The sequence below is a fragment of the Pterocles gutturalis genome, unplaced genomic scaffold (genome assembly GCF_000699245.1).
Source record: "Pterocles gutturalis isolate BGI_N339 unplaced genomic scaffold, ASM69924v1 scaffold13867, whole genome shotgun sequence".
Lineage (NCBI taxonomy): Eukaryota > Metazoa > Chordata > Aves > Pterocliformes > Pteroclidae > Pterocles > Pterocles gutturalis.
In genome coordinates this window covers 26,410-52,783 of record NW_010108127.1, presented here as the reverse complement: position 1 = coordinate 52,783, position 26,374 = coordinate 26,410, and the positions used below count along the sequence as shown (strand labels likewise).

The 26,374-nt window shown below is 35.4% G+C and overlaps 1 protein-coding gene across 1 annotated transcript in view; it reads right to left on the bottom strand.

Annotated features, from left to right (window-relative positions):
- Positions 1-26,374, bottom strand: part of LOC104461068 (dynein heavy chain 5, axonemal-like) — a gene marked incomplete at its 5' end in the record, with an annotated part of 54,564 nt that overhangs the window by 3,216 nt on the left and 24,974 nt on the right. Inside the window, 17 exons of the mRNA XM_010072519.1 lie at positions 478-630; positions 2,016-2,228; positions 4,928-5,143; positions 5,747-5,950; positions 6,772-6,977; positions 7,635-7,854; positions 10,074-10,319; positions 11,979-12,128; positions 12,962-13,083; positions 14,474-14,664; positions 15,136-15,250; positions 16,460-16,703; positions 21,472-21,654; positions 22,069-22,224; positions 23,490-23,806; positions 25,256-25,391; positions 25,999-26,136. Of these exons, the coding sequence (XP_010070821.1) occupies positions 478-630; positions 2,016-2,228; positions 4,928-5,143; positions 5,747-5,950; positions 6,772-6,977; positions 7,635-7,854; positions 10,074-10,319; positions 11,979-12,128; positions 12,962-13,083; positions 14,474-14,664; positions 15,136-15,250; positions 16,460-16,703; positions 21,472-21,654; positions 22,069-22,224; positions 23,490-23,806; positions 25,256-25,391; positions 25,999-26,136 (3,210 nt within the window). The remainder of the gene's footprint in view (positions 1-477; positions 631-2,015; positions 2,229-4,927; positions 5,144-5,746; positions 5,951-6,771; positions 6,978-7,634; positions 7,855-10,073; positions 10,320-11,978; positions 12,129-12,961; positions 13,084-14,473; positions 14,665-15,135; positions 15,251-16,459; positions 16,704-21,471; positions 21,655-22,068; positions 22,225-23,489; positions 23,807-25,255; positions 25,392-25,998; positions 26,137-26,374) is intronic.

Sequence of the window (26,374 nt, the reverse complement as noted above, 5' to 3'; positions counted from 1 at the left end):
TCTTTCCCACTTCATGAAGAAAGACTGAATCAGCTACTGAACTCCAAAAGTGTAATTTAAGAGTAATTCTGAATAGCTGTTGTGCAAGTCTCCAGTCCAGTGAACACAGACCAAAATGGACGGAAAAAAAGGAAAAATTCATGGGCTTAACACCTCTTCTCATGGGTATCACAGTGGTAACATGAGACATTACTTCTCCGGTCCAAGTTAATAATCTTTTAAGGTAGCCCCTACATACATGGGGCTCGGTCAAAGTAGGAAATATACTTTAACACAAGAGTGGCTGTATACTGAAAAAGTATGTGCAGAGGAAGAACACTTCACTCAGGAAGTGTTAGACAGTTATGTAGTCATGTATCTTCCCTGCTGACATGATGGAGCCAAGGGCATAACTCAGTCTTCATCACACAATATATATTTTTTTTTAGAAAAAGTATATCAAAGAATAAGCAGAGTGAGACTATAAACACAATTTACCTGCCTCATTGCTGTTAAAAATCCTTGAGGATTAAAAAACCCTGTCAGCCAGAAGCAGTTTGGACGGCTTTCAAAAATCCAATTGTAAAATTGGTGGTTTCTTTCTAGAAGCTCAGTAAACCAGAAACCAAGTGTACTGGAAGCCCAAGATGCCTAAAGACAGTAAACAGCATGTTCATTTTAAAATTTTATTCAACAGTTTTAAAACACCATATTCACATCAAGAAAAGCTAATTCCTCACACAAGATAGCAAACAACATTATATTAGCAAAGGATAGTTAAAGCTCATTTTTCATATAATAACTTTTAACCTGATAGATTAATGTTGCATCCCACTGAAACCTGAAGAAAATTCTTGCTCTATTCAAATTCATGCCTACCATTCCATTTAGATATGCTTAATGCTCCCTGGGGTAATTGTCCATTTTATGATGTTTTTGCAAAATTAGATAGATGTGTGAACCATGAAGAAATTTTATATACATGTCTTCCTAAAGCCAAGGTCAATGCATCAAGATAACAGGATTTCTGCCAAAACTATTATCCTTTTTCTGAAAAAAAAGCTAAGGAAAATTGAGCTTGGACTATATGAAGATTTATGATGATTTTTCTCTTTGAATAGTTATATCATACCCATGCTGTGAAGCATTTGCTTTGGTCTAGGCTTTGTATCATGAAAATACTTTGCCAATAAAAACAAAACAAGCCAACACCACAAAAACCTCCCCATTTTTCTTTCCATTAGGTGCCATTAACAGCTCTAGTTGTCCCTGAAAACAATTTCTATAGGGAGATGCTGAGAGAACTGGGATTGTTTAGCCTGGAGAAGAGGAAAGCTCAGAAGATATATTATCAATGTTTATACCTTATGTGTGGAGAATGGAAGAAGATGGAATCAGATCCTTTCCAGTGACAGCAGAAGAGGCAATGGGCACAAGATGAAATGTGGGAAATTCCATTTAAATGTAAGGGTTTGGGTTTTCTTCTGGTTGGTTGGTGGTTGTTTGTTTTCTTACTGTGAGGGTGATCAAATACTGGAACAGGTTGCCCAGAGAGGCTGTGGACCCTTTATTCTAGAGAATCCTGGGCAACCTGCTCTAATTGACCCTTCTTTCAGAAGTGGGGTTAAACTAGACTATCTCCAGAAGTTCCTTCCAGCATCTACAATCTGTAATTCTACAACTACAAGTCTTAATCTCAAAGAAAAGCAACAGTGTAGTCCACTACTGTGGGTGCTATTTTTTAAAATCCATCATCAAATTTTAAATTATTCTCTTCTCTCTAGATTTTTATCCTGCCAATATGCAACAGACCTTTAAAATGGGCAAGACCTGCATCTCCCACGTTCATTTCTATTTTTAAAAATGAAAGAAGGCTTGTTTTGCTGTGTTTATTTTAGCCGAAAATCTACTGCAACAGTTGCACAGTCCTGGTTAACACTTGTAATTGGAAAAAGTATGTACTGTATGCCTAGCAGATTAATCTAGCTTTCCAAAAATATTTTTTTCCCTTTACAAAACAAGTGATGTACACCTACTTTTTTCCAGGTAGCAGGAATCCTTCCATCATACATGCAGTCTAAAGCATCCCTCAGATTTTCACTCATAACAATTGTCCCATCAATGGCAAGTTTTAGATCAGTCAGAGTGCTTCTCACTAAGGAAATAACTCTCTGCATTCGTTCAATCTCCTGTCGCAAAAATATGTTCATAGGCTGAAAAGGTCCCATCTTCTTTAGCTCCTCTTTCACCTGCAGGTAGAAAAACAAAGACTTTTACTTCAACAGAAGTAAAAAACAAACGTGGCTTTGTGTCAAGGTTAGGGCCCAATAAAATTTTTAAGACATAGCACTTTTATTTAGGAAGTTAAATGGTCAGTTTGGCATCTTCCTTGAATCCTCCACAAGACAGAAATACAGGATTTGTTCCAAGAGAAATCTATAATACTGAGACTGGCTATATTTTCAGTCTAACTCATTATTTAGTCTGTATATCATTCTATGAGCTAACATAATTTAAACTGCACATAGATCATCCCTCATTACAAGGATTTCAGCTTGAATTCCAACAGACAGTTCCCAAGGTTCACTTTGCACAAACCAAGCAGGAGTGATTGCCCCAGCCATTTTGCTTCAGCACAGCAGCACTATTTATCAGCAATGCCTGGGAACTATCACAATGCCAGGCAGTCTTGTATTCTAATAAAACTTGCCGGTGTATTTCTAATCAAAAGGGTAAAGTTAACAAATTAACAACAACTGTTGTTAATTAACAACAGTAATTAACAACTGTTAACAACTGTTGTTAATCTGTAGTCAAATTTTGTAGTTAATATGGTCCTACTGTCAGATAGGCAAAAAAAAAAAAAAATTGCATATAACAGGTATTGAAACCTATACAGAGTAACAGCCCTGTTCTTGGTAACATGCATAACCTTTCCAAGTTTATCAGTATTTTGCTACACGAAAAGGAATTTAAATAGTTTTCACCATGTGAAAAAGTTTAGTGCTCCACATTCACTTTTACTAACACAAACTATTTACTTTTATTAACACAAACTAAATTTCAAATTGTCATTTCTGATCAGAGCAGATTTGCTCAAAAGGGGCTTCTGTAAAATTAACTGGGCTAACTGTACCTATACAATGACACTACATGTCTTTATTAAGCCACATTTCTATTCCTGGAGATGTTGAGTAGAATTTGAAGAGAGTTGGACTAACAACCACCAGGAGATTTAGCCCACCACTAAAGCAGTACCCTTCTGAGAAATTCAATCAATTGCCATCCTTTGCAAATCCCAGACACCTCATTCAGCCTTTTGGAAAGTCATAAAGCTCAGGCTTCTTAAAAGATAGGAAGTCACATAAAGTGCAAACTTTTGTAAGACTGATAGATAATCAGTATTTCAAATTCAGATACATTAACTCATCTGTTCAGATAAAATATATTATCATAATTATGCCATTTGAGGGAAGGAAGGTTATGTGATACAAAATGGACTGCATAAAACATGGAACAACGGACATAAAAATAAGGTATCTGAAGAGAGTCTATACTCATGAGTGTACCCCACATAAGGGAAACTTATTAATGTGTAGAAACAGAAAAGAAGGCATTAGATTGTACAAGTGTCCTTGCTCTCTCTCATAGCTCAGCATCCTGACAGGAGAAATTTGGCATTCATAAGATGCCCAGCCTTCTACCACGTCCTCATGCTAACTTCCATTAAAGAGTAAGTAAAATGACAGAAGATTAAGGATAAGAGATTTCACTCTCCTCAAGAAGACGACGGCAGGCAAATTACCTAATGAATGAAACATCTTACTGCCTAGATGAGCAGGTGGTTACTTTGGGAATCTGTTAAAGTACAAATATGGTGTGAACTTCTTTCTGATGACACATTGCAGTGATTCACATCCATTTCATAACAAAAAAGCTGTAAATGCTTTATTACTGACATACCTAATCTTACTTGCTTTTTAAGCTTTGTAAATACAATGAAACACAGAAGGTCAGCGTCCCGTGATACAGGAAATATAGGAACCTTAACTATTTTATAAGCATTTTCCTCTCGTTTATTTGAAGCTCATAACCAGCCTTACCTGTGAAGAACTATATTGCCAACATCCTAAAACTTTGCGGCTCCAAAGGACAACTAACTAAGAGCTATGGAAACACCCAGAAACAACACACATTGTCCAATCAACTAAACTGTAGTCTCCAGCATGGGGAGACAGAATGCAGTCGATTGGAGTGCCCATGTATCTACTCATCAGTAAATGTTTTCCAACTGTAAGAAAACCCTCTCACCTTGAGAGTCGTTCCATCTTCCACATAAACAGAAGGAAAGCTGCTACTTCAGAAAAGAAATGGCTGCAAGGCAGCAGGGGTCCATTACAAATATAATTACATAGGCATGTACATGTGTTACTATGGATCCTGAGATACTAACACTAGGCTTCAATCAATGAAAGCTACCACTTGACAAGCTTTTCAGCATTCACTTAACTGAAGAAGAAAGCAACCTAAAAGCATCTTCAGGGTGTAAACTGAATCCCAAAGTAATACATATGTTAAAGCTGTAATACTTTTGAAGGCATGAATATACTTGCAACATAACCTCAGCTCTCTACAGTGTCAACAATCTTAGTTAAAAGCTGATGATCCTACCTCCCCCATAGTGCAAATGACAACTTAAGCATTAAGTGATTCAATATTTTTGAAAGAGCTCTTACAAAAGCACTTCAGTGTACATTTAATGACTTCATTATAAATGTTAAGAATCTGGTCAGACTTCATTAAAATACATTTTTGAAGTATTGCCTGTATGACTGAATTCAGACGTGCTTTTAGAAAAATTAATATAATTCCTTTTTTTTTTTTTTTTTTTTTTATCTGCACAAAGCAAGATAGAGCAAACGTTTTTGACAGAATTTCATTAACTCACTTCAAATGGTACATAATCATCAGGAAGCTTTTCCAGTATGTCATCAGCCAGTCTGGCTACAACTGCCTCTCGGGTTTCACCTCCTCCACCAGAGCTATCTTTAGGCTGAATACTGAGGATGATGTCCAACACATCCTTGGAAAGTTTACTTTGGTAAGTGATATCCGCATTGGGGTGCAAACCAAACACCTCTGGTGTGTCGTAAGCAGGAAGACTCTAAATCGTAAAATATAAATGATCACAACTGGAGATGGATTTATAAGCTAATTATTAAAAGAAATAAAAAAAAACACAACAAAACCAAATAATGAACATTTTAAAACCCCCCACCCTTTACATTGTAAAATAAGAGGCTAGATCTCTTCAAACAGTCTAGGGCAAATAACTTCTTGTGACCTATTTGTCACGTCACAGCCCAGATCACACCAAGGTTAACAACAAATTCAGTTTTAACATCTATACACTATTTTAATAGCCAGCTTGTACTTTCATATATCTACACTTTTTATTTCTGTGAGGTTGTACCCACTGTCTGGACTCTATTCTTTGCTCTCTTTATTAACTGTATGCCTGCAGGTATGTCCCTCAAGCAAATCACACGAAAAAAAAAAGAATCCTGTCATGACAATGATAACATTGATGATAAGAATTTTTTGTCACTAATAGATATGCAGACTGTCAGAAAGCAATAAAGAATCTGTGAATAAAAGACAAAATATGAGTATGTGGAAGAAAAAACAAAATATAGGGACTCAGGAACTTGTGAGAAAAAAAGTGAATTGGGCTTTTTTTCGTGTGGAAAAGCTTTAATTTACCAACCTGTATGTACTGAAGGTATTGATCCACCGTAGTACATTTGGGTATGCTGTATCCTTTGTAGAAGCTGAAATCCTGACTGAATGTATTTTCACTGAACCAAACCTTTACAAATGTGTTCATGAGTCTTTTGTCATAGTCATCTGTCACACGGCCACCATACTGGATCTCACCTATCATATAATAAACAGTACTCCAAGAGATCCCCTAAAAACAAGCAGAACACACTGACTTAGCTAATCCTCTTCTCACCTGTTTATATTTCCCTTAGTAAGAACAGCTGATGTACCAACTCCTGCATCTCTGTCCCTTTTGGAAGAAAGTTATTTTCTTACTACTCTTTTTATTCCTATAGCCCTGCATTCCCAGAACACTTTCAAGGAGTTCTCAAAATAGAATTCTTTGATAACTAATTCAACAGGCTATTCGAGCATCTGGGCAGGAGGGATACAGCTACATTCTAATCATGCTTTCAGCTTCACTTAAAAAGTCAGTCACAAAGTGATCTGCCACAGACCCCTATATGACAGCTGACCATATGAAAGTGAGGAATGTAAGAGGAATCCTTACATAGTTATTTAAGGCCACCTTCAATGCCTTTATGCTTCCAAGATAGGTTGGAGGGGGCAAATTTTATTATTTTTACTCAAAATAGATTTAAACAAAAGCATATTTTAAATACAGTGATCCACTTTTAACTATATTACTTAATTAGCACTGAAAAGAAGGTCTATACTTCTAAAGCTTATATTTCTGAAGTTTTTGGGGAAGAAGGCTCAGAGGGATTTTATTTTTTTTTTAACGTACAGGTTAACATAGAAATTTAACATGCACAAGATTGAAAGTCTAATTTAAGTCTGCTGCTCTACAGACATGTATACTTGGAATGATGAATGTTTGTGGAAAGAAACAAAAGGATAATTTAAAATCATGTTTGTGTTTCAGTTACTGGGAACCATACATACACATTCCACTACTAGAAAAATCTGTCACCCTAATCCACCTTTCCTGAAAAAAACATTAATTACCTTCTTGGCATCCACACTATCCAAGTGGTTTTGAATGAACTGCACAGTAGCATTGAAATCAGCTTGATTAAACTCATAGGGTATATTCCAGCCCAGAGATCCAAACTTGCGTCTTTCTTGAACAGTGGAGTGTAGAAAGGCTACAGCATACAACATTGGTTTCCACTGTACCATGTCACTGACATCTAGTAAATCCTGGCTCACACCTATTGATTGTAAATGGGCTTTATAAGAAACACAGTAATAGTACTTTTTCAAAACTACTTCAAATTAGTGCTAAAACATCACTCCTAGAGATACTCAGTTGGCTCTCTGCCTCTCCTAAAAGTAAATTATTGTCCTACAAAGTGTTCTATGCTGGAGACAGTTTATAGTATGTTATTATGTTGTTCAAATTAAAAGAGGAAACTTCAGGAAAAAAAACCCACAATTTACCAATAGCTGAATTCACATTAAATTGCTTTCTGCACAGACTCTTTGACCTTTATTTTATGCAATATAAAGAGCACTTAATGACCAAAAAGACTAACATGTTGCTTTTCTGCCAAAAGACACAAGAAGATTAAAAATTTAAACACTTTGAACTGAGATGCTAGAAGGCAACATTTGAGAAAAAAATGTATTTCCTGTTTTTCTGTCCAATTAGTTCTGGCAACAGAACTTCAGCAGATCTTCTTTTCTTTTTAATTTTTACAACTTCTAGCTCAAACCAAGGATCAAGATGTGTCTTAGCATCATTGCAATCATTTCCTCATACTAGCTTACACTTACTATGAGTGGCTACAATGTGACCACATGATAACACCAGAGGTTCCAAAATTTAACACAATTTAATTTTAAATCCTTACCACTCTACCACTCACCACTGTATGTTCTTTTTAGTCCAGCTCTGAGCCCTTGTGGTGGTTCATAGGTAAACTTAATAGACATTTGAAGAAGGGCGATGGGGAACTGTTTGTGAATGTCAGTTGTCATCCACAGTCGGAAGCTTTCATGGACAGTCTCTGTCTCTACTACAGTGTCCATCAACTCATCCAAAAAATCAAGTCCAAGGTGGCAGTTTTGCAGAAGTGCCCAACCTCCCTGGTTTAAAACAAAAAAATATAAAATTATCAACATTGTTTACAAACTGAAATCAGTAAAATCGCTCTTTATGTTGTAGGTTAGGAAGAAAGCCAATGCATCTAAGCTACAGCAAAATATAGCCTGTTTAAATGCTTACAGAGCTGCTAAAGGAAGAAATCCTCCTCAGCCATTTTTGCACCACGGCTCATCAAATCAAAACCAAGGCCTTAATCACTTGATTTCACGTGCATTTCACATACAAATAGAAACCATTATGCATAGTGGTATACATGCAATGAACAAAGTATTTCTTCTCCAGAAGAAAACACGCTTACGTGAGCTAAGCTGTTCTTTCCGGAGGCACTGTTAGTTTGTTTGGTTTTATCATCTAAACAAGTGGTCCTTACTTGTCCAACCTGCTCTTCTCAAGCAGGCCCTACCTTTTCCATTTCAGTACATTTAAAACACATCTGAACACGACTACAGTGCTGATAAACACTGATAAATCTTGACTTATACAAGGGAGCTCAGAAGTAACTCCATAGAGCAAGCTTGTTCCTCACAAGGGTCACAGGCTTGGAAAATAACCAAATATACACACTTAATCTATTGCTATCAATCAATAGATATCAAATATTCACATATGAATAATCATACTTCATACAGACACCTTGCATATCTCTTAATTAAGAGGGTGAGACACGAAGGGAAAGTTACTGCATTTCTCTTAACTAAACAAAAGGAACTCTTCTTCCCCATCTTTTGAATGAGTTTCTTCTCATCTGACCTGCTAATTAGCTCTTAATGTGAAGTTGTCAAATGACAATCTGAGGCAAAGGTCAGAGGAAAACTGTTTATGCAGACAGAGAAGGAGCTCATAACACAGGAGTGCGAGAACTTTAATTTGTTCACATCAGCAGGCATAGCAGCACTACCACCTGATGGGCAAAGCATGCTAAATTGGAAAATCACAGTTTTTGTTTCTCATAGAGGAAATCTTATTCTTTAATTTTACCATGTTTCAATTGTAAAATGTCTGTGCTATCAGACTGTCCATCCCATTCAAAATCCAGAGACTATAACAATACAAAATATTTTGCTATATAGCCTCGTTTTTCCTAAGGTCATGTAACTATCAATAGTATATTTGGAATTAATCTTCTTGTTGGAGTTTGACCTGGCTGGCAGCTAAACACCACACACGCAGCCAAACACCACGCAGCCACTCACTCACCCTACTACCCCTCACAGATGGGGCACAGAATTAGAGGGGCAAAGGGAAGAAAGACTCATGAGGTGAGATAAGAACCATTTAATAACTAAACTACAATAAAATTTTAAATAATAAAGACAGTAGTAACAGTAATATATACAATTATACAAATCAGTGATACACAGTGCAACTGCTCACCACTCAACGACCAAGGCTCAGCTCGTTCCCAGCTAACAATCCCAAAAGAAGAGAGAGTCCCAAAACTGCAATCCCGGAATGAAGATAATAGCTGAAGCGTCTGAGAGATCAAGAGCTGACTCTGAGAGAAAGTGAGGGGGATGAACTTCCAGACAGACCCTCATCTTTACACTGGGCATGACATGCGTGATACGTAATGTATCATTGGCTAATTTGGGTGTCAATTCTAAACCTAAGGTCAAATCCTAGGCTAGTAATTGGGGTTGTGCTCCCTCCCAGCTTCTCCTGCACCTGCAGACACTGGAACAGCAGAGATGTTGAAAATTCCTTGACTGTCCTGGCAGCAACTATAAACATCAGCATGTTATCAGCCGCCTTCTCAGCACAAATCCAAAACACAGACTCTTACTAGCTACTATGAAGAAAGTTAACTCTCTCCCAGCCAAAACCAGAACACATCTTCCTTTAACAAAATATGCCTGTATTACTAAAAAAAAACAAAAGGAAAAAATGTTGTGAAATGCTTGCTGAAGAATGTTTAACATTCATGCAATACAAACTATCAATTCAGCTAGGTTTATCAGTCAACAACCTACAACAAAAACTCAATTTTATATGAAAACCACTGATGTCTGCACAGTATCAAAAAGCTCATTATGGCCAATTAAATGGCTGTGAAAAGATAGTTCTATTGTTTAGGACACTTATTTATACAGGTTCTTGCATCAGCATTAACTGCCTACCAAACAACTTTATTTCATTACAGGATTTTCATTTCTAAGTGTTTAATACAGACACAAAAAACATTCAGATTTTTGCCTCTTACATGAGCCATTGTCTGCTGTAGAAGCTTTCGAGCATGGATTTCTTGCCCCTGGCCCATGGAAACACAACGTGTCTCTGTCTTCAGTCTTTTTCCCAAAGCAATAATTGAGTCCGTAGGATCAGAGCCCATGGAAAGAAAGCATATGAGAGGAGTACGTGGATCTGACTCTTCCCATGTCTTCTCCAAGTCCAAGATAACTCCCTCTGCATATTTCTCCCCCACAGCGTCAATGATGTATTTTCTTGCCTATATTAAAAAGGGTAAATTTAACCTGTGATGGAATTATTTAATACTGTTTCCTTCCCAGTGTAAATACAACCAATACATAAAATGAAGAGCAAAAGCTGATATAAATTTGTATCAGAAATACAAATATGCAACAAATTTATTTTTACATGTTAACATATCATACCGTCTTTGAAGGTGTTATTTCTTACAGCCTATAAGACCATTTAAAACTTAAAAAATAATTACTCCATTACATTTATCTGCATGTATTGCTATCTATAATACCTATAATTACAGTATAATAAAAATAATAACCTTACTAAACCTTTAGAAAGTTTTAAAGATGGTATGTCCATAAGATAACATAACTCCTAACCTTAAAATCTAGCTTTCCTTTCCAAATAGTAGAGAAAAAAGGAGGAAAGGATGAAGATACGCTTCAAAGGTGTTAGGTCTTTCCCACCTTCATGCTTAAACAAACAATGAATTAATAGTAGTAATGACGAAAATAACTGTCACAAAGTAGAACACCCAGAGGAACAGGTGAAGATAATCTCTGTTGTTCCTTATTTATTTATTTTGAAAATTGTTATTGTTTCTTTTTAAGAAATAGAAAAGGCTGTTTCAAACAGTCTGAGACGATGTTTCTTGTATTCTTTCCCACTACATTGCTTTTGTTGTAGTCCAGTCTTCCCCTTAATACCTCCGGGTTACTTCTCAGAGACAAAAGATGTTCAGCATTTAGCATTTGATAAACTCTCAGTTTTCATAAAATTATTGCAAGATGAAAGTGTATCTTGCCCCCATTAATGGTGCTGAAGAACTAATTTTACATGATCCATTGCATGATCCATACATCTGAGAGATTCATTATACAGTACTATTTAACCTTCTATTGACCGCAGTTTTACCAATAATTGTCAAGACTTTCTCTGAAGTCAGTCACAATGTCTAAAGGTTTGCATCCACAAAATTAATACCACACTTTTACTGATGCATTCTGACTTCAGTAAATTGCCAACCATTGCTCTGAAATTGTCAGCAATTGCATAATTTTTATTCTTTTGTACTGGAGAAGAACAAAGATTAAAAACAGGTCCTAAAAGTTGATTTTTCTTTTAAAAAAGGTATAACAATTTAATAAACTTTAATTTTATATTTCTCTCCTTTCTAAATAGATGGCTTTAAATTAAAAATTTTGAACAGACGTTAGTATAGATTTTTCTAAGGTGAGTCTAATACTTCCAGTTAGGAATGGTTCCTCAATGAAATTGTTTTCATGTTGTGTTTTCCCTCAGCCAACTGAGTTCATGAAAAGATTTTATTTCAGCCTAATATGAGGATACTTCTACAATTCCAGTGAGTAATATCAGCAAGGATAGTCAAAAATACCTTCTGAACTGATAAAGCAGAACTGGATAAACACATACATTTCCAGATGAAATCCTATCTCCACAGTAAAATAATAGGCTAATATTAATTCAGTACATTGGAATAATTTTGCTAACACTGCCTTTGTAACAAATGCATAAACTATCTGAAAAGAATTTCAGAAAATGCAATGTAAGGTTCATTACTAAAAGGAGTTTAGCATTAAATAAAATAGTACTGAACTGCAATCTTGTAACTATTATTCTAATGATACCCAAATAGACTATGTTGGCTATATAAAAGTACCTGAGCTATGGTCCTGTCAGGACACCAAGATCTGACAAGAAGAAGATGCCGGAAGCTGTCCAGGGACTGGCCATAGCCACTAGGAACCAGTTCTTCTTCAGGATTCTCACTATCAAACCAGATTTTCCACTGTTTCTCTGCTCTGGAAATCTGCAGTTATACCATCAAAGGAGTAAATCTCACTAAACAGACAAGTCACATTTCAAGTGCTGCTAGCTCACAAACTTTTAATGAGGGTCAGAGACATGTAGTCCACACACAGATATTTGTTTAGCAATGTTAGCACACAGATTTAGTAAGGCTATTTAAAAAAAAGAGGGCATAAGCTTTCAGATTTTAAGAGCAAAATGGTAGAATGCAATGACGCCCTTAAGTATTCATACTCTGGAAAAAATGAGCTACTATCCAGGAAGGTAGGAACACAGATAGCTAGGCTCAGATATAGCTTCGAGAACTAGGCAAATATCTGCTCCCCACATGACTGTACAGAAGGTACTCTTCACATACAGCAAATGCTATTTACTTACTCTGTTAGCTACTATAGACTTTTTGTTTATAAAGACTATTCATACAAATGCTGAATTCACCCTCTCTCTAACTTTTACTCCATGTAATCAGAGAAATATTGGAACAAGCATCATAAAACATAGTGTAAGAAAGTAGAACAGGGATGCTAGAAAGTCTAACAACTGGAGGAAGATTCAAGTTACATTACGTGAATTGGATAATAGCAAGTTGTATCCCAATCTGAAAGTATTATAATTATATAGGGTGTGAAATGTTCTACTTTCTTCTTATTTCCCTGGGGTTTTTTAAGTCTTTTTATCAATACAGACTGCTGAGCAGTCGGGGCCTCAACTGTGGCTATCTGCTGTCAGTTTCATTCTGTTCTATTAAATGAACCAGTTTCCCACCACATACCTTGATCACTACCAGATAATCACTGTCAAACAAGAGATTAATTTTAAAAAGCTCTCACTTACTTGATCAAGAATATCCGAAAATTGTTTAAGCTTACTGAGCTCCACCAAGTTAAGCCAAGTCATATCAAGAATCCATTTAGCCGGCTTAGGAGGACAAGCTTTAAGGTCTAGGGAAGCACCACCTGCAAGCAATTTGGAATTGGTTATAATTAGAACTGTTGGAGACATCCAAAAGAGGAAAAATTAAAAACATGGGACCTATCTGGAAATGTAAGCTAGATACTGCAGGGCTATTCCACATGATTAAATCTTCCCAACCTGGAGAAAGACTACTTAATAACCAAGGATGGTCATAAAGAAATTTCTGAGATAAGCAACATGCAATTTTTTTTTCCAAATCTTATTTTCCATCTTACTTTAAAATGTATTTTTTAAAAATCTGTAACAGCTTCCCAAGTTGAATCTACTTTTTTATTGTAAAAGAATAAGCTTAAGTTTAAGGGAAAAAAATTGATATAGTTTAATTTCAATATTTTTTCTTTGATTTTTTTGTTGTTATCCATAATGTAATAACTGCCAATATATGCATTTGCCTTCTTTGGAATCTTAAGGGAAAAAAATTGATATAGTTTAATTTCAATATTTGTTCTTTTTTTTTTGTTGTTATCCATAATGCAATAACTGCCAATATATGCATTTGCCTTCTTTGGAATCCAACTGAATCTAAAAGAAAGTAAACACAAAATAAAAAGACAATAAACGCTACAAGAATCCAGATTTTTCATCATGAGTTTACAGGGTTTTTCTACCTTATAAAGCCATGCTGTCTTTGCTGAAGCAGAGTTTGTAGTTTGGTTAGTTTATATTAAATTTTTTTATTAAGTACGTTAAACTTAACCTTTGTTAACCTGTTTCTCTTTTGAGGATTTACTAATCCTTTGTGCAATGTACCTGGAAATAAATGCCTTGGGAAAAGATATTCCAAAGATTCAACATGGAAAAATGAACAGTTATAATCCATAAATAAAGGTTTCCTGGAAAATTAAGTATCTTGGAAAGGTAATACAAAATGCCTCCAAGCCTTCAAGTCAAGATACACAGTGTTTGCATGCAGTTAAGACTAAAGCCATGAACTTGTCCCATTCAGCTAAGAGTCTGATATTCTTTTTAACTCTTAGCATCACTGTCTGTTCCTATTTGCTTGCTTGTCCTTCTGCAGTTGGCAAATAAACTAAAAGATGTTTAGTATAATAATAATTTTTCTAAGTCAAACACGTACCCGGTAGTATTTGAGCAGCAGACAAACACCAACTGAAAGGACACGTAACAATTTTCCTTTTAAATTCTCATGATTCTCAAAGCTATATGTATCAATATTCAGTGTGCTGCTATAAATCAGAACTACCATACAATGTTGTCTGTCAGTAGAAGAGAATGATAAGCATGTATTCTTGCAATTGACTTGCTTCTCGTGTGCAAAGGAAGCAGCAGGTTGGCTAGGAGATATAACTACAGCTCATAAATTTTCTACAAAAATATGTGATCTACTTAGAATTGATCTGTTGTTCCAACCTTTAATAAGTGTCAGAAATTCTTCATGCTTCACTTTGTTTCTCTGTATATCAATCTTCAATGTAAGTAATAACGTGAAAAGAAATTTGTGCTCCTCATAGAGTCCTCGGGCAGCATATTTGAACACTTCATATGTCATATGTTCAATAATATTAGTAATTCTCTTGCTAGTTATAGGACTCTTCGTAGACCTGTTGGAAGAAAGGTCTGCAGTTGAATGTTGATTTGCCTGGGCTTTATTAAAGGGAACACCATGTAAAAGACAAAAAGCCATAATTCAGAACTTTCAACACACGTAAAAGTAACAGACCACAAATACAGAATATCAGACAACAAGCTAGCAACAAGTTTCAGACTGAAGGAGCAACAAAAAAAAAAATCCTTTCTAATCAAGTCTTTCTGCATAGCTGTAAAATCAGCATAGTATAATGGTTTTTAATTACCTAATGCCTAATTTTGAAGGACTGTAAGTACATTTGAGGCTTATTTGTCTTGGTAACTAACAGACTACGGTTTATGGGTGTTTAAACTGACAAGTCCTGTCAAGACTGTAACAAGCAACACTCTTCTTTCTGACATTAGTTTACAACAAATCTTTACTGTACTACAACCACCTCCAAGACTGGGTAAATACAAATGATACTTATTGTTACCTAAATTACCTGGCTAGGGAGCGGTCAAAAAGCCCCAAAAACTGCCGAAGTGAAGTCTGGTACATCACATTGACCATGCTCATCTCAGTAATAAGAAAGTATAAGATGCTACCTCGAGTTGCAACTAAAGGACAGGAAACAAGACTGTGTTCAAAGTAGAAATGCAGATCAGAAAACTTTAACTCTTTACAACAAGTACAGTGAGTCTGACACTAATGCTTACTGAAGATCCTTGAGTTGGTCCATTCTTTACTGGCCAGAAAAATAATTAAAATGTTCATTTAATCTTCATTTATACATCAGGAAAAAAAAAAAACTTTTCTATAATTAATACACACTATGTAATCTTTACTGGCCAGAAAAATAATTAAAATGTTCATTTAATCTTCATTTATACATCAGGAAAAAAAAAACTTTTCTATAATTAATACATACTATGTAAAGCCCAGTTTGGAAATATAAACATATTTGGAGTATCTGGATGGCATACTGCAGTATTCAGATCATCAGTAGAACATATAAAAAGTAAGATAGTTTGAAGTACTGTTTGAGTATGCAAACAAATTTATTTTTACAGATTTTTACATCAGTCATATAAAAGCCAAATGAACTACATTGATTTAACTTACCCAGCACTGATTTAACTTCGTTTTGCCAGTCATTTAGTTTTAAATACAAAGGTTTTACAAAATCTGCAATGATTTCTGGTACACTAACTGTACCATTTTACACATTTCCTAAAATGCAGGTGTAACACTTAATTCCAGATGGCATTTTTTTCCCCACTTTTTTCACACATTTTCAACTGTCAGTTAAAAGCCAAAAGACTGGTGAAATGTGCTGACTATAATAACTTAAGGACTTATGACAGAATACACAAAGCATTCATCCAAATAGATACAAAAAACATTTACAATTATACTGGCCCCCTAAAAGAACATCAACATGCTGAACTCAAACGTACAGTTACCTAAATGCCCTAACAACTGGTCTCACTGACAGTCTATAAAAAGTGTCAACACTTTAACAGCTAAGAAAGAACAACCAAGCCTTCCCGAGCTTCTTGGATGGACTAGATGGACAGATATACTTGTATATAGAGCAATAGGAATTCTAGGGAGAGATGATTCTATTTTATAAATTCCACATAACATAGACTATTTTCTCCGCCAAAGCTCAATATGAAATTTCCTAGACACATTTTACTTACAGAAAAACACAGATCCTTCTACCCATCATGGTCTTCCTGATGTCATCCTACTATTGCTCTTACTCTACTGCTGTGTTAATCATAAACTCCAGTCATTTGTCTTTCATCACTACCTTCACTCACCAGGTCTGTACTCTTCACGGGCTGAGTTGATCTGTACTTCAGTTTCAGCAGAAGTTTGCAGTTTCTGTGTTACCTCCTCAGCAGTCTTCTTAGTGTTACTCAGTACAATTAGTAGACTCTCATCATCTGCCAGAGAACTCTCAGTGCTTGTAAGTCGGAACAAAAGGTTATCTTCTAGGTCTTTAATCCTCCTTCTGTTCATAGTCACATCTGCAGTAAGATCTGCTCTTTCTTTCTCTAATTCCTGTTGGAATACACAGTAATATTTGGAAAACAGAAGAGTAATGAAAAATAAAAACAAAATAAACCAAGGTATTTAGTTTTAAAAGTACCAATCCTACTAAAACAGTTTAAGTCAAGAGTAATTCCAATGGTATTTCTGACAGCAGGTCTATTGCCAGGTTTCTGAACCTGCTATCTAAGTATGCACTAACAAATTGTTACAACAAATACTATGGAGTATGCTCATAGTACGCCCTAACAGAATTAGAAGTTCAGAATAGTATTTTTTCTTTCTTCTCTTTCTGTTTCAGACACAGACAAATGCAAACACCTTTCCAGGAATAAGATTTTATTTCTCTCCACCTAATGCCACCCTCATTTATGCTCTGATTTCCATTCACCATATTGAAAATATAGTCTCAGTAATAATGAGCATCCTTAGTCAATGAATCAAGTATCAAATATTTCAAAAGTGTATCTATAAATACTCCTCCATCAAACAGAGGTAACTTCAGTCTCTCACAAAAATGCTTAATTGATTAAGAAAGCATGTAAAACTCAAATTGAGTTGCTTCACTAGAAGTATTTAGTTGATTACTTTTAGCAATATAAGCTGGGTGGCTTGTTGTTTTCCAGTGGTCATATATGAAAGACGGATAGCTGTTGATTAACAGCTTGACATTTGAAGAAAAAAAAATATTTTAAATATCTAGAAAAATATGTTCTTCATTCTTATACTATTCTTCAACTTTAAAAACTTATTACAAATTAATTCCTGAAAGATAAACATACACCATTGAAACAATACAAAATGTTTCAAGACAGTGAAGTAAAAAGAAAGAAAAAAGGGAGATGACGGCTTAAGAGTCTTTCATAAGATAATATTAATCTTATGAATCAACAGTAAGTGAGCGAGTTGGTACAAATATTAGCTATGTCTACAGAAGTACTCTTTCACTGTTTACAAATGTCTGGTGGATAGTTTTAACAGTGTCTCTCCAAAGTTGGAAGCTGTGCATTCACTCCATCTTTGCCAAGTCCACTTCAGCACTGCAGACAGGCTGCTACTGTTCCAAAGAAACAGGGACAACGCTAAGAAATACAAGATCTCTCATATAGCACTAGAAGCATTATGAACCTTAGCAAGGCTTAAGGAAAGGTTTTACTCCCCCATCTGAGTAGCCTTCTTTCATACAGATTTGCAATGTTGTTACAACCTTTGAAATAGTTTTTTTGTTTTCCCACATTCTAAACTTGTGATCTTCTTACTCCTATATTCTGCTAACATTCCTAAGTATTTCAAGCATTTAGTTCTTATAAAGAAAGTCCTTTTATCTTAAAAAGGAAATTTAAAAAAAAATAATCATCTCATTGTCAGACTTAGGTTCTCAAAAGTATACAAAAGGTATACTGAATCATCATCATCATTGGGTAGAAAAGATTTATTAGGTTCTCAAAAGTATACAAAAGGTATACTAAATCATCATTCTCATTGGGTAGAAAAGATTTATGGGGACCGCTGTGACAGAATAATGTAAATGTCACATAACTTGGAAGATGTGCACGCAGATTCAAAAGATTCTAACAAAAACTCATAAAAAAGTGTAAATGTCACATAACTTGGAAGATGTGCCCGCAGATTCAAAAGATTCTGACAAAAACTCATAAAAAATACAAGAAAACTACAGTTAACGCCATTTTAATCAACTGATGCCTAGCAGAACTAAAGAAAAACAGGTGGCAATTATGAAGTGAGACAAGCATTATGCAGGTTTGATGAAGCAGAAACAATTTTTAAAAGTATAGTCATTAAAATAATGCTAGCATCCAATTAAATATAATAATTATCATGCTGAGAACCATTGAGTCAAATTAAATTTCATGTTTTGCTGAGTTCAATTTAAAAGGTTAAACATATTTTAGAGTGCAATGCATTCAAAAAACAGAAAGCTAAGTTTTCCTCACGAGAAGAGCCTGAGAAACAAGTTGGAAACAGAATGGCCAAACTAAAGCAAGTGAAGCAACTTTAGATGAAAACCTTAGTGAAAAATCCATCTACTAAGCTTAACATCTCATTAAGTCGTAACATCAATGATACAAAAAACCTAAGCCAAGTTACCATATACATAAATTCAAGAAACTTGTGCCAATGAGGCTATTTCAAATCCAGCTTTATAGAACTGCTTTCACAAGTTGACATCAATTTTACAGGCTGTACCAAAGAACATTTTATATTTTATTAATATTAACAAGATCAAAGCTGCTACATAGCTTATATGATTGTCACAAAATGATTCACAAATGCCAGAATTTGCATCAACTTGAGCCTTTTTCCACCACAAACCCAGAAATATGGATGTGAAAATTCAAAAAGCCAGAAACAGTTCTTGTATATTATGACTCCAATACTAATCTTACATACCTATTTCTACAACACTAAACAAGCAAGTTTTTTGGCAAATTATGTAACAGCCAATGTACCAAAACAATCGTACCATTAAAACAGTATATGTTATACTACATTCAGACATATATCAAGTCTCTCAAACCCAACTATTCCAAGAAATAGAGTAGAATTAAATTTATACAGAAATCCCAGCTACCCTTTGACCTTCTTAGCTTACATCTTGCAAATTGGTTTAACATTCTGGCAGAAAAGAAGAAATCAGCACCAGTATTCTTATCAGTACTTATCAATTCCTTGAGATCTATGCCACACAGATTCTACCAATGGGTATACTAGACAATACAGGAACGGAAAGTCAGACTTTGCAGAATCTTTAAATGACGTGCTGTAAATCTACCTTTTCCTTGCTCCATGTCTAAATCTCAGTCATTCTAAGTGCAGAACTATATTAGAGACAGTGGAATCGCAAGAAGGATAAAAATGTACATACAAACCTTGAAGAACACTAACTTCAGATAAATAATCTCTTCTCTTTCTGAGGTAGAAGTTCCACACGTGCATTCTAAGAGTTGGATATCATCAGGCAGTCATGCTGTTCAAATAATTTAGCAAACTGTCTTACAGTAAATTCTACCATCTCCTTACCAAAGGCTACAAGAAGGTACCAAGAATCCAGACACTTAAGACGGAAATCCCCAAATTCTCAAAGGTGAATATTATCATAGGAAAAAAAGGTTTGGGATGGTGGGATACGTCCAAATTGACTCTTCAGGAAACCTTGAACCATGGGGTGCAAAAACAGAGGTCAAGAAAACTGAAAAGTGGTAAGTACATTCTGTGAAATTCTCCCTGCCTGTCAAGTGGTCCACTTGTCATTTACCTGGAAGAAGTATCCCCAGATAGTCACAAACAAATCACTAGTGAGTACAAGCCTCTGAGAAGCTGGTCCAGAGAGCACAGTATGTCCACCCATTAGACATTCCCAGTTAATGACAAAGATACTATAGAACAGTAGAATAATTTTAGTTTTGAAGGGACATCCAGAAGTAAACTATTCCAACCCTCTGCTCAAAGCTGGTATAAATAGGTCAGTTGCTCAGGGCCATGTACAGTTGAGTCTAGAACTCCTCCAAGAATGGAGATTCCACAACATCCCTGGGTAATCTATTCCTGCCTTTGACCACTCTTGATGTAATTATTTTTTTCCTAATATCTAATCAGAATTTCCCATGTTCCAACTTGATTCTGCTACTTCTCAGTCTATTGCTTTGTGACACTATGAAAAATTAAGCTCCTATCTTTTCTGTATCCTCCAAGCAGGCATACAGCAATTGTGATGACTGAAGGAATTTGCTGATAAAATTACTGTCATCTTGAGGACTGTACTGCATTCCAGGGTCTAGAAGTGAAGTTTGGCATAAGGCTTTGTGAATATATGCATCACCATGTTTCAGATAGACAGTGCTAATTCCATCACATTGTGGGTTGACAAGCTGTCACTAGTTAAAGCAAAGCTGATGGTGCAATGAAGCTGTCTGACAAAATATAAGCCTTCACAGAATGAGCATGATTTCTCTCATGAGACCCATGGACCAATCAGGAATGAAATGCAAGTACTTGACATTAACAAGATGACTGAGGCCATTAAGGCTTAACGTCTTAACAGGGGAGAGGTGGGGAAGGAGGACAGGAGGACCTCAACAGATGCCACAGTAAGTGAACAAACATGTTCCTCTCTAGTGAAGGTAAACTGGAACTATTGCCAAAATCTCAGTAAATAAACAGTCATAGATGCATAGTGTCTCATTTGACTTCCTCATTGCTTGAACTTATGGTTACAGGGATTAGGTGTCAAGCTACCATCCAGCCTCCCTCCTCCCTCCCTGCTGGTTGCATGTTTATTGGGATTGTCATAGTGAATTCAGACTTCCTCAACTAACACATTTGCAATGTCAAAATAGGTAGTTAGCCTGTTTCCCCTTGGACCAGGAAAGTAACTAAGTCTGAATTCTTTTGCACCAGCTTATGTTGCCATAAACTCCACAGTGTGTAGATAGAATAACATTAGTTTTTATTCCAGACCCTTCTCCTTTTCACAGGCCACTCTCATGAGGTCATAACTCATTGAGGCAGGAAAAATAATGTAAGCATGGTACAGCTGCAACAATAAAGACAAATAGAAACTTCCACTTGAATGAGTCAATTTCTTCTGTGTCAGCTTTTAGACCATCATAAATAGGTCATATTAAGAATAATCACAATAGAGACAGAAAGTTACTCTGCAATATGGGAATAGAGTGTAATAAATTAAAATGAAAGTAAAACCTTCTACAGGTAAATATAAGGTGTATAGCCAGGAAAAAGATACAATTAATTATCTTACCTGTTTTTCTGTGAGAATGACTCTGCCTAAGAGTTGATTTTCAAGACCTTTCATGGTCACAGTAAAGTCAACGATGGAGGTTCGAGCACTAATTTCAGGAGAGTAAGCTGGATTTGGCAGTTTTGTAGTAATGTAAAGTCTGAAGCCATTCAAAACATCTACTTCCTTATCACCAACTTTCACCTTAAGAAAAGTATTAAAAAGAAGTTTTGAGATATGAAGAAAGAGTACACACTCTTCCAGATACTGCATGTAGAAAAAAAAGATCACTGTTTTTCTGTTCAAAGGTGCAAAACTCCATTTACGTCTGATGCAAATAAATTCTTGAGAATATGAATGGAATACTTTAAATGACTCATTCACACATTATTTCAATTTTTAAAATTTCTCATAAGAAAAGAGATAAAGGAACCCCATAGGTCAAATTTATTAACTATTTGTGATCTTGAACTTGAACTCCACTTTTTTTAATTATCATTAATCAAATTTGAGTTTAATCTTTTATAGTCATATACTTATTAGGAGTCATTTTGTTGAGGGCAAGGGGGGTGGGGGGGGCGCTGTTTCTGCTTGTTTGCTCATTTGTTTTATTTTTACCTTATTGGCTGAACCTGTTTTAATGAAGTTTCTTTCCAAAATATTATCAAGTGCTGGGTCAAGCTCTTCTCCAACATCTTCTATCAAAAGAGGTCTTCCCAAAGAAAGGCTGTCTTCTAAGTGATTTCTAAAATACTTGTGATTCAAAGAAGTGATCTAAAAATACAATCACGGACCTATATATTACATTATGTCCAGACACCAAGCTTTTTATTTGTTTTATATTTATAAATCATTTCATTTTATTTAAATTACTGACAAAAACAATGATCCCATGGTTAGATTAGTATTAAGGCAAAGATTGTGACTGCAAGAAAAGGTAGTATCAGTGTACCATATTCTCAGTTCTCACTGAACGCAAGCTTCTATTTTTCAACTACAAAAGTAGAAGCAAGGCAACACTAAGCACAATGTTTTGATATCCTATGAGTGCAACTAGACCATAAATTCACAGGAACCTTTTATCACCTTCAATTTTATGTTGGACAACATCAACAAGTTGAACTGCAGCAAGGTCAGTTCTAAGATTAGGGCTTTTCTTTTTTTTTTCCCCATTGAACAAGCCATTAAACAATCTTCACTTTAAAAAGTAGTCCTCAGTACAACCGTGATTAATCTTCAATGCGTACACAAAACACATTCTGCTTAGTTTGTTTATAACTCCATAGTTAAAGTCTAATAATATTTTTTTAACAGAACCAGCTAGGCAACCATTAAAGGGCTCCACACTGAGATTGAACATGAATGAAAGTAGTTTCCTAGTAATACTCTCAGAGCCACTCTGTCATCATCCTCCAAACTCCTATTCACCTTTTTCAGGGATATCTTTTCAAAAAGCTGGTTTATTGGTATAATCACAATTGCAGCAAACAAGGTCTTTCTGATATTTTCTCCTGTTTGCATTGAATTGGTGTATCTTGCCTCAGACTACATGTTGTTGCAGTACTTCCCTGTATATTTGCAGAATATTTAGCACCTGACATCCATGCTAAGACAACACAAGTTATCAGTAATTTCTGATTAAAAGATGACAAAAATAACATTCTACACATCTTCCTTTTTAAACATTTATATGAACCAGTATTATTTGGGGTTTTTTGTTTCTAATGTTTATAGTATTCTGCAAACATGCTTCAGCACTTACCAAAAATTACTCATCCAGCCTACTTTCCAACAGTATATATTTCATTAAAATACATTAATTAAACAAATCAACTCACTGGTACTAATAAGCTTCAAATGTATATTTTCATATCTAGCCAAATCTCAAATCTACCAGAACATATCTGAGATGTCCTTTATATCCAGACTAGGCATTTTATATAAAAGGCATTTGCTGAGTATTATCTGAATCACTGAATTTTCATGTTTTGTGAGCTAAGAGTTTCTAGGGATTATGAAAGCACCAACATTCCTATTACCTGAAGTTCATTTCTGCATTCCTTATTTTTAATCCAAATTTTACCCTGTGCCTGTGGATCAATTAATAAAGGATAACGAGATGCCTTAGTGACAATGATTCCATTCTGTACGGATAAGTCATCATTTGGTAGTCCTTGCAGGTTCCACTCATTGATAGTTGGAGCATCAGTCAACATTTCTATGAGGTTGAAGTTGTTACCAAAGGGGATTTTACGGCTTTTCATTTCCTTTTGCCAGTCATTTAATAACAGACTGCGGAATTCTTGGTTAAAAGGACCAGAATAGGACAGAAAAGCTGTAGCCAAGAGTACATCACCTTAAAGAGAAAAAGGAAAAAAAAAGAAAACAAAACTTCGTAACTCTGCCAATTCTACTCATGAATGAGCTGCTTCCTTTTCCAGTTGTTACATCGTTTGGCTGGTAACTGAAGAACACACTTTGGTCCATAAAGACAAATCAGCCTTTTTCCTACAGCTCATTACATAGCAAGACAACGTTACATTTCAGTAGATGTCACGTTTACTTTATCCTTACAATGCAACTGCAGGAATCAAGAGATGGGCATGTGGCAGCCAGCCAAGGTCAACCCAACACACACACACTTGTAACACTTCCACACACCAGATCCTGAACAAGCAGGACATGGCAGAATAAACTTATTCATAAACTTCCAATTCCATAATTTCCTTGCAAAATCATGAGAAAAGGCATGAACAATATTTTGGGGGGACAAAAGAACCTTTATTTAGGAGTACTAATTAATAGCGAGTAAATTACAATTATTACTACAAATAATAAATAATTATAACAGACATCATTATGAAGGTATTAAGTGTGATAAACTTTAATCTTCTGGTTAGCTTCAAAATTGCCCCCCTAAATTTCATGACACAATAGCTTGGGGAGAGGTTGTACCTCTGAAGTAAAAATGCAGGATTCAAATTGGAGAAGATACTGTACTTTTATAGTGAGTACTAATATTTTTTAGCCTTTTTCAAGTTATCTAAAAAAAACACGATGAGTATGTGGGAAAGGTATTCTGTATTTTTAACAAGTTAATAATACACATATACATATTATACCAGCAAAGAAAACAGAACCTATCTACTATAATACAACCTATACAATTATATCTGCTTTTTACAGCATTTCAAGGCAAAAGTCAGAGAAGAAACTTCAGGCCACAGTAAAGGACAAGATAAATTTTATTTACTTGATCTAACTAAAAAAATAATTCCTTACAAAGCATTTTAGTTTCCAAGTGCACATTTACGAAATGAAAATGAACTTCTAAGAAACTACAGTTTTATGAACACTAGTAACTGCATTTTAAAATATTGATTTCTACATATAAATGTCAGTGCCTGAATATCGGTCTTCTTCTCCTCCATATGTATTCACAGTTATAGACATTTTATTGGCACTTGCTAACATAACACTCTCTTTGGACTGCTGCCTACAAACACCAGTCAAGTTAACACATTAGTGTCCCAAGTACACACCGTCTGTTACACACGTCAAGTAAAAGCCCACGCACAGCATACACAGTTACTCTATTTATTTTTTAAATATGAACTTTAGCTTCATATTGTATTTTTTTCTAGCAGTGCTTTAGCAAGAGAATTAATAACAATTACCCTAATTTTAGCAATAGGGAAGCTAAGCTACAAAATAAAAGTTTGAAATTTCAAATGTTTTCAGTTTCACTACCCATTGCAACTCAAGTGACTAAGTTCCAAGTTCAGAGGTGTGGAAAAAAGCTTACCCACTAGCCTCTTGGTTTGCACAGCAAATTCTTTACTCTGCTCTGTCCACCTCTCTTTTTCACCTGCTAAACCACTTATTAGACTTGAGGCAGTCTGCATTTTATGACGGCAACGCTCAGCATCTTCAAGCAAAGTCTAGAGAAAACCACACAACACGGAATACTACTGTTTACACTCATGTAGCTGATAGGTCAGAGAAATCCCTACATCTGATTAAACCAGTAGTTAAACAATAGCTTAAAAATATATTCTCAAACACTTGTATCACTGTGCAGAAAAGGAGGGAAAGTGGGATGGAAAATATATATCAGGGCGAACTATCAACATCTGTCATAAATGTGTTTCAACTTTTTTTAATATTTCTGGTTTTAACTTTCATGTTGGCATACATGTTAAATGATATGCAAAATGCCTGGTACCGATTAGCTCTGGGGAATTATGCTCAGAATTTCAAATATATTATACACGGATAACATACTTTAACGAAACTTGATGTTACAGTAGTAGGCGCTCATCAAATAATCCAAATAAAATAATTTTTGAGGAGATAGGAGGGAAAGGGGGAGAGGATCAGTGTTGAAGGAGAGAGGTGGGATCCAAAGAGGCAGTATCCAAATAATCTCTCTCTCTTATCCTCTGTCCATAAACATCCCTTCCAAGGAACAATAGTGAAGCTGAGAGAATGCATTAAGAGTTCCTTGAAGTAAAGGTGGCAACTTATCTTCTCTAAAGAGCAGTTCACCTGTTTTTCTCTCAGTGCTTTTTCATACTCTGCCTGCACAATATCTAATTCTTCTTGCTTGGCACCCAGTTCTTCTTGAGCTTTCTGCAGATCCAGCATAGCAGTGGTTAGGCGATTCTCCTGGATTGCTAAATTAGCCTACCAAACATACAAACATAAAAGTGTATTCATACATACAACATTTCAAAGTATTTGCTATAACGTATCTCAGAGTTTTACTGTAATACATTTCAAAAACAAGCTGCTCAGTAGAGCTTTCATCATTTATTAAAATCTTTTATTCGACTTTTATAACAAACTAACTTCTATTGCAGGTAGCTGCAGTTCAGCAGTTGGTCTAACAGAAATTAGAAAAAATATTAGAACAACTTCTGGG